The following is a 16,354-nucleotide window of genomic DNA, read 5'->3' as shown; positions in this document are numbered from 1 at the left end:
AGCTTGTGATGGCCTTAACTCACAGGCTCTCAGAATCATTAAAGCTGGAAAAGACCCCTGAGAACATCGAGTCCAGCCTGTGACCGATCCCCACCTTTTCACTCGGTGGCACTGAGTGTCATGTCCAGTCTTTCTCTGAACACCCCCAGAGATGGGGACTCCACCAACCTTCCTGGGCAGCCTGTTCCAGTATCTAATCACTCTTTCGGGGAAGAAATTCCTCCTCATATCCAACTGAATGCCTCCCCTGGCCCCCTTAGGGCTGTTTCCTCGTGTCCTGTCGCTGCTGCCTGGGAGAAGAGCCCGATCCTCCAGCTCCACGGTCCTTTCAGGATCCAGCTTTAATTAGAGGAGCAGGAGGAGGCAGTCCGGGCTGGGGACGAACCTTAACACCACCCCTGCTTTCTGATACCTCTCTCTTCGCGCCTCTTCCTCCTGTCCCCAGCTCTCGCCCCCACCCGGGGTCGCCTCCCTGGGGCCCCTCCCGGTGCCCCCGCGGTGGCGGCGGGCGGAACCCAGGGCGCCGGGCTCGGGGCGCGGCCGGAGCTCGCAGTGCGGCGCGGCCCGGACGCGTGACGGGGACGGACGGACGGGCCGGAGGCGCTTCCGGCGGGCGCGGAGCGGGCCCCGCCATGGGCATCCTGGAGAAGATCTCGGAGATCGAGAAGGAGATCGCCCGCACGCAGAAGAACAAAGGTGCGGAGGGCGCTCGAGGACTGAGGAAGCCGGGGACAGCGGGCGGGAAGGTGGGCTGGGGGTTGTGGGGGGCTGGCGGTGCGAGAGGCTATGGGGGGACACGGGTAGTCTGTGAGTTAGAGGGGCAGCTGAGAAGGGTCCAAGGGAAGAGAGGACTGGGGGCTGTGGGGAGTCCGAGGATCAGGTGGGCTGCGAGTTATGGCGGGCTGGGAGAGAGTCCCCAGACTGTGGGGTGCTCGGGGTTGTGGGGTCTGGGAGGGGTCTCTGAAAAGAGGTGCCGGTCAGGGCTATGGGGGAGGAAGGATGGGGGTGGTTTGTAATGCTGGGGAGTCTCTGGGGACACAGAGGGCGGGATCGGCGGTGCTGGGAGCTGGGGCAGGTTGGGGAGCAGGGTGAGCCCTGGGGCTGGGGTGGGAGTGTGTGTAGGGTGCCCTGGGGAGGTTGAGGGGTGCCCTCTTTCCTGACCGTAGCTGGGAGGAGAGGATATCTGAAGTCCTTCTGTCACAGGAGGCTCCTGGTGTTTGAGTGGTCTGGGAGCTCCCTGTGGGCTCTGCCAGAGCTGCTGCTGGGGCTGTAGGCTGTAGTAAATAATATAAATAAACCTGTAAGCTCTTGGTTTAATGTCCTTACGTGTTACAAAGTGAGACAACTGCCTTCCTTTTTTTTCCTGCTTCAGGTGTAAATTCAAGAGTTTTGCTAAGAATAAGGCAGTAAAGTACTTCCACACGTGTGAGCTCTGAGTTAAATGTGTCTTTAAAAGTTGACAAGAGAAGGGGAAAATAATCTTGTCACTTTGGAGCACTGAATGTGACTGGGTGTAGGAAGGGGCTCTTTCCAAGAGGGGCTGCTCTTCCCTGTTATCTCTCTCTCCTGAACTTTCTCAGTTCACCCCTTCATTCCTGCACCTGCTCACCCTCTGCCTTGCTCCTTTAATTCAGGATTTTTTTGGCTGTTGCCCTCCACTGTGCCTTTGTGCAGGTCCCTGGGAGGTTTGCTCTCAATGCCCAGGGTTCCAAAAGGTGATGGAACAGCTAGGAGCAGCTCTGTGCCTGGCAGAGGTTAAGATGTTGACCAAGAGCCCTAAGTCTTTCCTTTTAGGAAGGTTCTCATTCCCAGAAGTGAATCACCAGCAACTTTCTGCCAACCAGCTTGTTGGATTTGTGTCATTGCAGCCACTGAGTACCACCTGGGCCTGCTGAAGGCAAAGCTTGCAAAATACAGAGCTCAGCTGCTGGAACCCTCCAAATCCCCGGCGGCAAAGGGAGAGGGCTTCGATGTGATGAAATCAGGAGATGCCCGGGTGGCACTGATCGGTTTTCCTTCTGTGGGGAAGGTCAGTGAGAGGCTGTGTTCACTGTGTCTCCAGGCTGTGCTTTGCAGTGGCTGCTGAGGTGATTTGGGACCACAGAACCCTGGAATGGTTTGGTTTGGGAGGCATCTTAAAGTTCATCTTGTGGGATTCCTGCCTGGAGTCCTCCACACAGTTCTGGTGTCTCCAGCATGGAACTGTTAGAGGGAGGACTGGAGCACCTTCCCTGTGGACACAGGCTGAGAGAATTGGGGCTGGAGAACAGAAGGTTGTGTGGAGACCTCACAGCACCTTCCAGTACCTGAAAAGGCTACAGGGAAGCTGGAAAGGGATTCTTTGTCAGGAACTGTAGTGGTAGAAAAAGGGGGAATGGGTTCACACTGAAAGAGGGGGAATTTAGGTGAGATATATGGAAAGAATACCTTCTTGTGAGTGTGGGGAGGCCCTGGCACAGCGTACCCAGAGAAGCTGTGGCTGCTCCTGGATCTCTAGAAATGTCCAAGGCCAGGTTGGATGGGGCTTGGAGCCACCTGGGATAGGGGAAGATGCCCTTGCCCATGGCAGTGCTGGAATGAAATGAGCTTTGAGGTCACTTCCACCCCAAACCATTCCATGATTCTGTGATCTAGCTGAGAGTTTGAGATTGGGAAACTCTCGTTCATTTTCTGTGCTCTGCCCTGGGAAACTTGTTGCCTGAAATTTATTCTTGCCCAGCCCCAGCACTGCTGAGGAAAGGGGGATGTGCAGGATTTACTTCAGTTCCACGACAGTATCACCACCTCAGTCCCTGTGCCTGGAAGAGCCACAACACAACTTCCACAGCCTGAGGGGCACTTTGGTGTTGCTTGTTTTGCTGAATCTTTTAATTTTACTGCCTGGTGATGCTGATCTCTTGCATTTCAGTCCACGTTTCTGAGTTTAATGACCTCGACTGCCAGCGAAGCTGCATCATATGAGTTCACCACGCTGACCTGCATCCCAGGAGTCATAGAAGTGAGTAGGATTCTCCTCCAACTGTGTAAATGTGTTTTCACGGCCACACTTGTGCTGCCACTAAGGAGCAGAGATATCCAAAGCTCTCCAAATCTGAATTTTGCTTTAAACTTTTGAGTGCTGGTGTTGCACTTCCCTGAACTCAGTAACTCTTCAGGATTGGCTGCCTGATCAGGAATTGCTCTTGGACTGACCAGAGCAATACAACAATTCTCAACTGAATTTTGTCTAACCATTGTCAGTGCCAGTGACCAGCTGGCTGCAAACCTTGACAGATTTGTTTTTTAATGAAGCTTTACAGAGGCAGTCTGTGCTGTGATCACTTTCAAAACAAAATACAACTACTCCTGTCCTTGAGGGGTTTTATTAATAGTGACTTCAGCATCCATCAGTAAAGCAAATGATAAAGGGCATCAGACTGGAAAGTGTCCAAGAGTAATGAGGAAATCTGGGTCAGGATGGGAAGAGGGAGTTAAATAGTGAAAGTAACTGTATTGGTGGGAAAAGGAGTTTGATGTAATGCATTCAAGCAGAGCTGTGATCTGCAACAACAGCTGGAGAGCCAATGCCTTGCAAATCCTAGGAATAAGAGTCTCCTGGGTTTTTTGCTGGTACTGTAAGACCTGAATAGCGTGATATGTCACAGTAAGAGATGTGGCATTTGTGCAATACTGAGTTTTCTCATTAGACCAAGAAAGAAAGGGGTTTTTTTCCTTTCCATTCCTCAAACTTGGGAATACATGACTGCTGTCCTGTTTTCTGCTGCTTTGTCCAACTGCCGTCATGGGGTGCTTTAGGGAGTCAGGATCTAATGTGTAGCTGTGTGTGATGCTGAACAGAGTCCACAGCCATGGAATTTGCCTCAGGACAGAGCCATGAGCTTTGTGCAGAGTTCCCCTGGTCTGCCAGTTCCATCCAATTCCAGTCTCCACAGGATGTGGACCTCCAGTGTGTGTTTGGGGCTTTTGGGGTAGCTCAGGTACCTTGCAAAAAGCTTTCAACTTTCCATCTTTCTATTTTGTTTTCAGTACAAAGGAGCCAACATTCAGCTGCTGGATCTGCCTGGAATCATCGAAGGAGCAGCTCAAGGTTGGCTCATGTCTGTGTTCATGTACAGGAGGGATTTGCCCTCAGTAATGTCCCTGGGTGTCTCAGATATACACAAGTTTCCTGGGCCAAGAGTTCCATTGTCTTTCCAAATTTTTGAGTCCTTGATCCTATGTGAGGCACGATTCTTATCCCTGAGCCCACATAAGGCTCTATATGTGGCACAAAGATGGTTTTCTGGAGGTGGGAGCCAAAGCAAGCCAGTCACTTCTCACCTCCTTGCCTGAGTGTTAAGTGGCTCATCTGTTTTCTGGTACTGGGGAAATCTATAGAAAGATGCTGGAGAGGCAGAGAGGGAACTACAGCTAAACACTAACCTTGTTTGAGTAATTCCCTGAGTTCCTGCCAGTCCTCCCATGACTCCTGATTCTGGGAAGAGATGTTGGCTTTGTCTCTCTGTGTTGTCATTGTCCTCGTTGGCTGGTTGTGTCTGAAAATAGCTTAGGAAATCAAGAGTGATGGAACATCTGAGGAGGAGCCCACAGGGATTATGCAGCCCAATTTCTGGCCCTGCACAGGGTACCCCAACAATCCCACCCTGTGCCTGGTGTTGTCCAAACACTCCTGGAGCTCTGGCAGCCTTGGGGCTGTGCCCATTCCCTGGGGAGCCTGGTCAGTGCTCAACCATCCTCTGGGGGAATAACCTTTCCCTAATATCCAACCTAAGCCTCCCTGCCACAGCTCCAGCCATTCCCTTGGGTCACCAGAACAGTGCCTGTGTTTCCTGAGGCACCTTCTGGCACTGATCTTCTCTCTGCTGAGCTCCTTGTGCTGCCTGCAGCTGCTCCCAGAGCTCTCAGCAGTTGACTGCAGCCAGAACAGCACTGCAGGATCTTTATCCTTGCTTTCAAGCTGCTGCACAGGGCAGGAGTCTCCATCTGTCACAGAACTCAGCTGGTTCCTCTTGCTGATGTGCCTCCACCTCCTGTCTCCCCAGGGAAGGGCAGAGGCCGGCAGGTGATTGCTGTGGCCAGGACAGCAGACGTTGTGATCATGATGCTGGATGCCACCAAGGGTGAGGTGCAGAGGTGAGTGTGTGCTGGGCACGAGGGGTGAGCCAAGCTCTGGGTCTCAAAACATGCCATCTCCTGAGGAATTGTGGAGAGCACCTGGGGAATGAGGAATTCAGTTGCTGAGTGTGAGATGGGTGTTGTGTTCCATGAGAGGCATCCTGCTGCTTGGAGTGGCTTCTCAGCAGAAGGGTTGTTCCAACAGCATGGCTGTCAAAGGTGGGAATGTCAACCTGCATTTCCACCACAGACTCTTAGGGGGGGTTTAGGCTGTAATGGAAGCTTGTGGCAGGGCTGTATTAACACAAGAGTTAAAAAGGGAAAGGTTTGGGTGTCACCTGGCCATGCTCAGCCTCACAAGTGCTGTGTCCCTGCAGGGCCTTGCTGGAGAAAGAATTGGAATCTGTAGGAATCCGGCTGAACAAAAGCAAACCAAACATCTACTTCAAGGTAAAGCTTCCTGAGCTCCTGCAGACACAGCTTGTCTGCCTGCCTGCTCAAAGCTGAGCTCACTCTGTGCTGTCCCTTGTGCTGGACAGGCTGAGGGGGCTGTGGGTTTTGCAGAATGTTCTTACATTGCTTTTTTGCCTCCTGCAGCCCAAGAAGGGTGGAGGCATCTCCTTCAACTCCACTGTCACTTTGACTCAGTGCTCTGAGAAGCTGGTTCAGCTCATCCTCCATGAATACAGTATCCTTTCCTAAAATGGGGAAACCCATAAGCCATCAGCAACTCATGGTTCAAGTGCTTCCTGCTGTGGGTCAGCCTTGGTGTCCTTTTGGTGCTGGCTGGTTGGCAGCAGGCTGTCACCAGATAGTTCAGCCTGTGTGGTGTGTTGGGATTTGGGCCTTGACAGTGTCCACCTCAGAAATCTTCAATGCTGAGGTCCTGTTCAGAGAGGATTGTTCCCCTGATGAGTTCATTGATGTGATTGTAGGAAACAGGGTCTACATGCCGTGCCTCTATGTGAGTATCCTGGGCAGCCTGGCTGCTGTCACATCCAGCATCTCTTCTCTGTGCCAGAATGTTAGGACTTCACAGAATCATGGAACAGTTTGGGTTGGGAGGGATCTTAAAGCTGATCTCATTCCACCCTTGCCATGGGCAGGGACACCTTCCACTATCCCAGCTTGCTCCAACCTGGCCTTGGAGACTTCCAGAGATGGAGCAGCCACAGCTTCTCTTGGCAGCCTGGGCCAGGGCCTCCCTTTCCTCACAGGGAAGAATTTTTTTCCCCAATATCCCTTCTAACCCTGCCCTCTCAATTTAAAACCATTCCCCCTTGTCCTATTACTCCATGCCCTTGTTCCTGCCTCCTAAAACAGTAACGATTTGGGGGTTTAAGAGGTGGAAAACAGCTCGACAGGGAGTTTTTTATAGGTTTTGGATGTGCAGCTGTGCTGTGTGTGTTCCCTGAGCCCTCTTGTGGCTGGTGCTGCCCTAGAGCAGCAGAGTTTCCAGTCCTGCTGCTGTGGCTTTGCTCCCACGTGTGGAGCTTCTGATTCCCCTGCTGCCAGCTCTGTGCTTAACTTTTCAGTTCTTGGTCCCTTGTGTGCCAGAGGTCCCTTTAGGGTTGTTTGTAGCCACTGGGTCTGTATGAGATCAAAGACACCGAAGAACATGTTCCAGGTCATCCCAAAGGGAGAATTTTAAAAGGCCAAAATTTATATTCAGACTTCTGAATTTTAATAGTTTGTTTTACTGAGAGTCTTGGCTTATCTTTGTACAGGATCTGCGTTCCTGTTTCAGGTGCTGGAGCTACCTTGTTACTTATACATGTTGCTGAATTGCCTTTCTGAGGGCTGTGGTGTTCTCCCTTTGGTTTAGGTTTATAACAAGATTGACCAGATATCCATGGAGGAGGTGGATCGTCTTGCTCGGAGGCCCCACAGTGTTGTCATCAGGTAGGAGCTGTCACGTTGCCTTTTCTGCTGGTCTGCCTGGTGTGGGGTTCATTTCACACCCCTTTCTCCAGCTTGTTCCAGGAAGCAACTTCTCCCAGGGCTACTGGGATGAGGAGCAGAGCTGCTGTGCAGCTTTTCCCAGATTTCCTTCCCCTGGAGAGGCAGGCAACTTGGCCTCTCCGTGCTGTCTGCAGGACAGAGTCAAACAATCTGGCTTGTTTCCTTAGAAATGTTGATATATCTGTTGGGGCTTTGCTGCTTCAAAGCTGTTCACTCTTCTGGAATCATGGAATGGTTTGTGTTGGAAGGGACCCTAAAACTCATCTCATTCCACTCCCTTCCACTAGATCAGTTTACTCCAGGCCCCATCCAACCTAGCTTTGAACAGTTCCAGGGATGAAGCAGCCAGAGACTCTGTGTAACCTGTGTTCCAGTGTTTCTTCACCCATTTAGTAAGGAATTTCTTCCTAATATCTAATCTAACCCTGCCTTCCCTCAGTTTAAGATCATCTTGCCATATGTTTTTCCTTGCCTTGCCTCATTAAAGACTTTCCCCTCATTCTCCAGCACTTTAATAAAGACATTTCACCTTGTTCTTCTGGACCTCTAAATCACAACAGCAGTAAACAGATGGTCCTGGTGTTTTGCAGCTGTGGCATGAAGCTGAACCTGGACTACTTGCTGGAAAAGCTCTGGGAATACCTGGCACTCACCTGCATCTACACCAAGAAACGGGGACGTAAGTGACCACGAGCTGAACAGAAGGTTTGAAAGACACAAATGTTGCTGCTGCTGTTCATGGAAGGCAGACAGGCTCCCAGCAGGGCTGGTGCCTTGGAAATGCTGGAATTAAATCCTCCCTAATCATCTTTCAGCTCTTGGGAAGTGCTTCCTGCTCTGTCTGATCCTGCCGTATGTGGATCCCACCATGGCCTTCCTGCTGTATTTTACAAGAGCAGAATTTTCATAAGTCTTTGCATGATATAAGGGAGTAAAGGGTGCAAGTTCACAGCTTTTTTCCTTTTTATGCATACTGTGATGAACTGTTCATCCCATCACAACCCAGAAGAATTTTCCTGTCCCTGCTGCAAGAAATGTGGTGATTCCCATGCCCTTGGGGGTGCCTTTGATCCTCATTTTGCTTTATAACTCACCTGCAGCTTCTCCCAATGATGGAGGCACATCTATAATTTGCTCTTTTTGGTCGTGAACAGCTGAAATTGGGTGGATGTGAGGGGATCAAGGAATTTTCTGAGCTTGTTAAGCTCTGAAACCTTGGGGATTTTGGTTTTCCTTGAGCAGGTGTGTTTTGACTTGGGTGGTTTTGTTTCTCTTAAGTCAAGGGTTTGGGATGAGTTAGGTCAGGTGGATTGTGAGGAAGCTGCTGACTGTGTGGAGTGGGTAATTGCACTTGTGGATAGGGGAAAGCTGCTTTGATGCTTTTAGGTACTGGATCCCTGTTCTGTCTGGGAGCAGGAAGGAGGAATTTGGGAGTAGTAAGCACAAGGTGATGAGAGATGGTGTCAGCATTTTAGAACACACTTGATAGAAATCCAATGATTTCCCCCCCTTCTGTTTCTCCACAGAGAGACCAGACTTTACAGATGCCATTATTCTACGAAAAGGGGCCTCTGTGGAACATGTGGTAATTTTTTGTGCATCTTTTACATTTCCCTGTGTGAGAAGGCAGTTCTTCTTGGACCTGCTGTGATTTGTGCTTCATAAAGCTCAGGACATGTCAGTGTTTGGTTGGGCTTCTCCTTTTGTTGCCTTTTATCTGCCTCAGGTTTCTTTCACAGCTGCTATAAAAGGTTTAAACAGTAATTATTTAATGCAGCCCAGTGAAAAAGCACATGGAAGCAATGGAATGGGACTTTATGTGGGCTGGTGATTCCTGTGTTTGTTCTGTATGATTTCAAATGATGTTAACTGGCTCCTAAAGTCTTTATTGTGAATTCTGGCATAATTTGAGTTTCTTTTAATTTCTGGGTACTGAAAAAGTTGTTTGCCAAATGATGTAATGTAAATACTTAAACTCCTTCCTCTCTGTCTTGCAGTGCCATCGGATTCACAGATCATTAGCCAGCCAGTTCAAATATGCCTTGGTGTGGGTAAGTGTTAGTCAGCAGCTGGAATCCCTGTCTTCAGGTGTCTCTGACTGGTCTTCTAACCCTTCTCCCCATTTTTTGCTTCAAAGGGGACAAGCACAAAGTACAGCCCTCAAAGAGTGGGCTTAACTCATATGATGGAACATGAAGATGTCATTCAGATTGTAAAGAAGTAACTGCTGGTGCCTGGCCTTGTCTTTAATCACTGCAATTGGAACTGACCATGTTAAAACAAAACACACCAAAAAAGAAAAAAAGAAAAAAAGAAAAGAAAAAACAAGAGAAAAAGAAAAAGGGAGATGTGTTCCAGAGTCAAGAAAGCTTCTGTGAAGCTGATTCTCTTGGAGGAAGGCAGAAAATGAGGCTACTGTGCTTGCAGGTGGGGATGGGGAAGATGGTTTCCATCTCGCAGCATTTCAGGCCAAGTGATGTTTCCCAAGAATTTAAAAGGAGTTAGTTCTTCTAGGACACAGTTCCACAGCCAGCAGTGTTCTGCCCCTTGTAGGGTTTGCACATGAATCCATGTGCATTCCCAGTGGGAAGTGTTTGGGTTTGTGTGAAAAAATCTGGTCCTGTGCTTTGGGCTGAGAGAATATTGCTGATGCTTTGCTGCTTATCCATTCACTTAATTTAAGCTTTGATCTGAAACAGAATCAGAGTTCTCCCTCCCCTGCTCGCTGGACACATTGCAGCTGAGACAGCCCCAATTTTTAATGGTCCCACCTCAATTAACATTAAAACCTGGCACTCTGTGCCTCTCCATAGCTTTGCAGTGGGGTTTGTAGGGCATCCTGGTCCAACTGGTACTGAGAGATGAGAAATTAAACTGGTAATGGTTAATTAGCCTGACCAGACTGCAGTGGGGCATGCTCCAAGAGCCGTAGTCTGGGGAAAGAATTCACTTCTGCCATCTCACTCATCGAGGAGCTGCCTTGGGAGCTTCCTCCTTTTTTGGGTGGGAGTTGTCCTGCCCTTTAGTCCCCAAGGTGGGGGTCTCATCAACCGTGCCCCTAAATTCCAGTTGCAGCTCTTTGGAGTTCAAGGTACCACCCCATGCCGTGAGTTTTACCCCAGCCCTGTTAAACATTGCTTGTCTGGATAGTGTTCATCAGAAATCTGGAATTTTTGTAATCATGCTTTTCCATTGAATACTGTTGCTAAACAATTCAGAGTGCCTGATAGAGTACAGCTCTTGCCTTCTGGGATGAAGAGCTGCCAATAGCTTTTATTTTCTTTCATTGGAAAAGGGTTCAGTCTGATGTGGATGCAGAACTGTGAAGACAGGTGTGACACCTGTCTGAGCAGGGTTCCTCCCCTCCTCCCTGCTCCTCCCACCCCTCACAACCTGATCGAGCAGAAATGGAAGTATTATTTTATTTGAGAAAATAAAAAGTTGTTATTTCATGTGAATGGCGGGTAGATGGCTTGCTGTGTTTCCTAACTTTTTTTGTTACCTTTGGCCACCTGAGGAATCCTGGATGCTCTTGCAGGAGATTTAGGGGGCAATAGAAGGTGAAGTGGCTGCAAGAGACTGGTGATGGGAGATAAATAGATACTATACACAGTGCCCAAGCTAAGAAGGTGACTTTGAACTCTGTAAGTTCCCTTCCCTATTTGTGGCTTTGTTCACAGCTGGAGTGCAAAGGAAATCCTGACCATGGAGGCAACTAGTGGAGAACAAGTTCCAAATTATCCATATTATCCCTGTCTGGCAATGGAAAGCTGGCCCTTCCCAGTGTGAGCTGGGTGGGATGCTGTTCCAGCACATTAACTCACCCTTCCCATTCCCCCTGAAGGTCACACAGGCAGAGTTGCCCTCACAAAGACTAATTTTGGTTTCGTTTTGTCCCTGAGTTTCTGACTTTTCCATCCAAATCCTGCAGCCTGCCAAGCCTTGGCACGGAGCCGGGCGGCCAGAACTGCTGACAGGGACTCATCCTCAGCCCAGGTAGTGCTGGGAGCCAGAGGGTGCTTGGTGTGAGGCTGAAATGCAGTGTTACCTGCTAAAACCTGTCCTTGAATAGCTGGTGCTACTTCAGTGTGCGTTTCAAATTGATTTTGGCATATCATTGTTAAAATCCCCTCTGCCTAATTAGCTTCATTTAGGAAAATGGGCATTTTATCCTGTTCAAAATGAACAGATACATGATTAAAATTGGAATGGGGATGAAGTAAAAATAGTTAAGCTAGAAGAAGCCAACTTTTTCTTCAGAGAGAGAGTAGCTTTTTTGGCAGCAAGTTTATAGCTGCATTTGAAAATGCACCATTTAATTGCAGTATTCCTTCTTCCAGGAGCTTCCCTAATTGTTCTGCGCTTACGTTAAAAGCAGCAAACGTTGCAGTTTGTGCTGGAGTGGGTTTGCCTCCAAGAGATCTCCCAAGTCCTGAAAAGACAAGATCTGAAGGGCAAGGGGGAAATCTGCTTCAGCATTAGGGTTGTGCTGGAGCCCTCCTGACATTTATGGAATTTGCAGCATTTCAGTATTTAAAGGGGCTTATAGAAAAGGTGGAGAGGGACTTTTCATAAGGGCATGCACTGACAGGAAAAGTGGGAATGGTTTTAAACTGGAAGGGGAGATAGAGATGAGGTTAGGAGGAAATTCTTCCCTGTGTGGGTGGTGAGGCCCAGGCACACACACAGGCTACCCAGAGAAGCTGTGACTGCCTCATCCCTGGAGGTGTCCAAGGCCAGGGCTTGGAGCAGCCTGGGATAGTGGATGTTGTTCCTGCCCATGACAGAGAATGGAACACGATGAGCTTTGAGCTCCAATCCAAACCATTCTGGGATTTTATGCATTGGCCAGAGCCCCTCAGGGGAGATGTGATCAGACTCTGTGTTGGGAGAAGGGCTCTCCAGGAGCATGGGTGTAGGCAGGAGCTGTAGATTTGCCCCCAGAAGAGCAGCACCCTGCATTTTTCTGCTGTTAGGAGGAAAGCCTTGCTTGGATGATGCTCAGAGAAAGCTGCCTTCAGCAGCCCTGCCTGCTCTTTGCTCCTGCCATTTCCTTGCTCTTCAGCTGCCTCCAGGCTCGCTCCTGCTGTCCCCAGAGGGCTGTGCTGATCCTGCCCCATCCCTGGGGCCGTTCCCCTGCCTGAGAGCACTCCAGGTGTGGAGCAGGTTGGATCAGCTTCCCCACAGCCCATCAGCCACCCTCCCTCCCTCTCTGCAACCAGCGCCTGCCTAGAGGCGTGCTCTGTTTAAAATGCTTGTTCCAGGCAATCAAGCAGGTTTGATTGGCTGAATACTCCTTTTATAATTTAATTTAGTCAGGAATCGTTTGCAAGGTAATAAAGAGTGACTCTGCCTCCAAATACATTCATTTAATTCAATGGGAGATGGTTGCTGCGGCGGGCTCGCCTCAGCCAGCTCCCCTCACCCCATCACGGTGACATCTCAAAGTGCTGCTCAGGGCCGTATATAAGAGTCACGATCCGCAGTGACAGCTTAATTGTCTCAGATGCTGACAAGGGTCACCCCAACCAGCCATCGCGAGTGGCGCGGAGCCGGCTGGGGAGGCTGCGGGGAGGAGGATTAATGGCTGGCAAATAGTTTTGAATTCCTCTGGTTGCGCCTGCTAAATGATGAACCTGCCCCGAGGGGATTGGGGCTATTGATTGTAATTTGCAGTTAAGCCCTCGCGTTCTGAGGAATCAGCATAATAAATACCCACCGCATTACGGCTGGGACGTGCCTGCCTGGAGGAGAAGGAAGCGGAGATTTTCCAGGCTCGGGTGCTGCAGCAGGATGCTCTCTCTCCCTCTGCATGTGGCAGAGCCACAGGCTCCATCACTGCAGGAAGATGGTCCCCAGTTTGGTGGGATGCAGGAGCCCAGTGATGCAATGGGGGAAATGGGAGTGTTGTGAAAGCAGGTGGAGTGTCCTGCTCGTCCCGGGAGGAGAGGATGCTCCGAGGTTTTTGGGATAATGGGTGTCTAGATCCCTGCCAGAACCTCTGCAGCTGGCTGGTCCTGCCCATCTTTGGAGAGGGGTGTGAGGAGGTGCATTTCTTTCTCACTCCCACGTTCTGTGATTTCTTCTAAACTTCCATTGGTTTGGATGCCAGAGTGGGTCAGGGCTATTTTCCAGCTGTTCACACCTGGGCTACACAAGTTCATTTATATCCTGGGAGGGATGTGGGACAGTCCAGCTGTGTCACCGGGGTTACAAGGGACAGAGACCACGGGAGGAGGTGGCCCTCACCCCTCCAGCCACTCCTTCCCTGCTGCTCCCCAGCTCTGTGAGGGATGATCAGCTCCCATCCCTCTGCTCATGTGTGGAGATGAGAATAATAGCAGTTATCAAATATGCATCGTGTCTCTCCACGTGGCAGCGATGGTCCTCCCACGGCACTGGCAGAGCACCGAGCCAGCCCCACGCCTTGCAGGACAGCTGGCTACCCCGGGTGAGTGGCTGTGGGTGTCCCAGCTCTGTGGCACCTCCCTTGGGCTCACGAGTGCTGCAGTGGCTTTTTTGCCAGGAAGGGACCTTTGCGTGTGACGGTGGATTTTAAGCAAGCGCTGCTGTTCGGGTTCTCGTGGTCAAGGTGTGTGGTGTCCCCTCACCTCTGCCTGTCCCTGCCTGTCTGCTTGCTGTCCTTATCCTCCCTTATCTCACCTTCTCCACAGCCCCACATCCCCACTGCCCTCCAGAGCAGAGTGGCCTCCCCTGAACAGTCCCTCCTCCCCTGGAACCCCCTACCCGATATTTCCTACCACTTCTTCCCCACATTCTTTTTACCTCGGAGCTGTTTTGCCCCAGGAAAGCTCCTGGGCTTGGCTTTGGGACTGAGGTGATGGCACAGGGCTGTGACCCGGCTCCAGGGCTGCCAGCCAGCATATCCCTGGGTGCACGCCAGCACCGTGCCCAGCTGGTCTGTGCTTCTAGCATCTGCTCTGGCCTGTCTGCTTCCAGAACACCTCCCTTATGGGGAGCAGGCAGCAGCTGGCAGGCGGGGATTGCCATGTATTGCTCATGTGCTGGGTCTCCATCCTCATTTTGGAGGCAGGAACTAAAGGGGGTGGAAATTAGCCAGGTCGAAGGGGTGTTGGGTGCTTGGGGGGGCAAGGAAAGACCCCACTGTGCCTTGGGGGCTTGGAGGATTGTGCTATTGTCACATTTCTGGAAGGGTCCATCTTATCCCTGTGCTCCCAGCATCCCTGGAGCTATGACAAAAGCTGTGGCTGGGCTTCACCTGCTCACAAGTGTTTGAAAGTGGATGTGCAATGATGCAGAACTGAAGACGGGGAAGGGGATGTGGTGAGAGGTGCTACTGCAGCCGGGAGGTGCCTGGGTTGGCTCTGGAGCGTGGAGCTCCCAGGAGGCATGGCAGCTCTGGGGCTGGCGTGGTGTGGTGTGGCGTGGTGGCACGGAGCCCTGCTCCAGCTGTAACTGGAAACAAGCTGAAAGCAGACCCGGGGTCGGCTGGTGACCGCAGACCTGCCTGGAGACGTGGAGCTGCTGCCTCTGGAGCTCTGCCCGCCGATGCCGGCACTCCAAAGGTACAGTCCCGGGCAGCCGCGCGTCCTGCCGGGCTGGGGCGGGTGAACCCCCGAGGCCAAAGTCTCCATCCCCTCCCTGCATCCAGCCAGTGGCACAGCTGCAGGCTGCTGCAGTGGGACCGGGGCTGCCCCGGGCTGTGTCCCTGGGGTGAGGTGGCTTTCCCTGCCTCGCCCACGTGGCTGGAGACATTCAGGACTGACCTGATCAAAGGATGCTCTGGGTATCTTTTACCAGAGCCTTGGTACCCATTTCAGAGACCCCCTCACTGCCAGGTTTTTGCACCCAGGGTCCTTCTGTGTGCTGCTGGCCTTGTGTTTCTGTCACAGACCCTCTCCTGATGGCTGCCAGGTGCCTCTCATCCCCCTCTGCCCACCCTGCAGTCCAGAGCTGCTTCCATCTGTACAGACCAGGATGTGTCTATCCCAGAAATTAATGCATGGAGTAGGCAAATCCATGGGATCATGGTGGATGCCCTTCCACTGTAGATGTGGCAGAGAGGGACAATGTTGGGGATAATACAGTGGCAGAGAGGGACAATATTGGGGTCAATACATTGCCAGGAGATGCCAGCCTTGGGCTCTCCTGATCCTGGGGGAGACCAGTGGGTTCAGTCCAGCAGCTGCTGCTGGTTCTTTCAGCTGCTGCACAGCTGGATGCTTCTGTCTCCCCAAATGCATCCCCTGTAAGGTGGTGCAGCAGGTGCTGCCCCTGCCCCCACCAGCCCCACTGCTGCCTGCAGGTAATCCATGTGGGACAGCCAGTTCCCAATGCTGCTGCTTAAACTTTGATGAGCTGCAGCCGCAGGAATCCAGGCCTGGCATTAACATTTGATGTGGTCACCCCGTGCCTGGGCACGTGTGTGCACGAACACGCTGCTGGCACTGTCGCGGGTCACACGTGTGGCACGTGCAACCCCTCTTGCCAGCTGCGTGTGGGCACGTGTGGCACCCTGTGCACATACCTGCCACCTGGCATGGCATGAGAAGTGCCCCTGAAGGCTCTGGGCTCCTCAGTGCTTCCCAGCAGGGCTGTGGAATTTGGTGTTGAGTCCCTCCCTTGCGTAGCTCCCTTTGGGTGTGCTCCCACTGCTGCCTTGGGCTCTGCAGAATTCTCACCTCTCTCTTGGTGCCGATCCCTGGGCTTTATCCGTCTCCGTGCTGGCCGGAGGAAGAGGCTAATTCCTCAGGGAGGGGCAGAGGGAGTCCCGAGGCTTGGGAAGGTGGCAGGGTCCCTTTTTGGGCTAACGGTGCTTTCCCTGCAGATTCCCCCTGGGGGGATGCTCCCAGAAGCAGGGGGGCCTTCCCTGCTCCTTCGGAAAAGTCTCAGGGCTGGCGTGGTGCATCCCTTACATTATTCATGCCGCCGCGAGCCTTGCGGTTGGGTTACAGCCGGATCCCATCCACCGGCACCGCGCTGCCGACTCGCGGGGTGCGCGGGAGGCAGGAGCAGCTCCGCCGGGCTGCCCCGGGGCCGGGTCCCACCGCCCCAGCGCCATGCCAAGCGGGCGGCCACCGGCGCCCGAGGGAGCCACGCACGGGCATGTGCCTCGCCAAACTCGGGCACAGGTAAATACCCAGCCGGGGCAGGCGGCGGGGTCGGGAGCCGGCCGCTGTGCCGGGAGCAGGCTCCTACCGGCACAGGGCATCATCATCTCCCAGGGCCCCGCCGGGGCCGGAGCATGAGCGCCCGCCACTGCCAGGATGGCCGGCAAGAAGGGGGAACCCAAAGG

General features: G+C 52.1%; 1 protein-coding gene across 2 annotated transcripts; it reads left to right on the top strand.

Moving 5' to 3' along the window:
- The first annotated feature begins 608 nt into the window (after positions 1-608).
- Positions 609-10,535, top strand: DRG2 (developmentally regulated GTP binding protein 2). Of its 2 annotated transcripts, XM_062503243.1 has the most exons (13): positions 609-696; positions 1,869-2,029; positions 2,909-2,998; positions 4,027-4,087; positions 5,043-5,133; positions 5,493-5,565; positions 5,713-5,803; positions 5,982-6,079; positions 6,941-7,017; positions 7,668-7,756; positions 8,604-8,662; positions 9,075-9,128; positions 9,215-10,535. In XM_062503243.1, exons 1-13 carry the CDS (start codon positions 633-635, stop codon positions 9,299-9,301), a joined length of 1,095 nt encoding a protein of 364 aa, XP_062359227.1. In that variant the 5' UTR covers positions 609-632; the 3' UTR covers positions 9,302-10,535. The 2 variants fall into 2 exon arrangements, 1 of the variants encoding a protein (XP_062359227.1); XR_009933683.1 differs by lacking the exon at positions 9,215-10,535 and having other exon boundaries at positions 7,668-7,782; positions 9,075-9,129.
- The last annotated feature ends 5,819 nt before the right edge of the window (positions 10,536-16,354 follow it).

Source organism: Cinclus cinclus, chromosome 16 (genome assembly GCF_963662255.1).
Source record: "Cinclus cinclus chromosome 16, bCinCin1.1, whole genome shotgun sequence".
NCBI lineage: Eukaryota > Metazoa > Chordata > Aves > Passeriformes > Cinclidae > Cinclus > Cinclus cinclus.
This window is presented reverse-complemented; position numbering and strand designations above follow the sequence as displayed.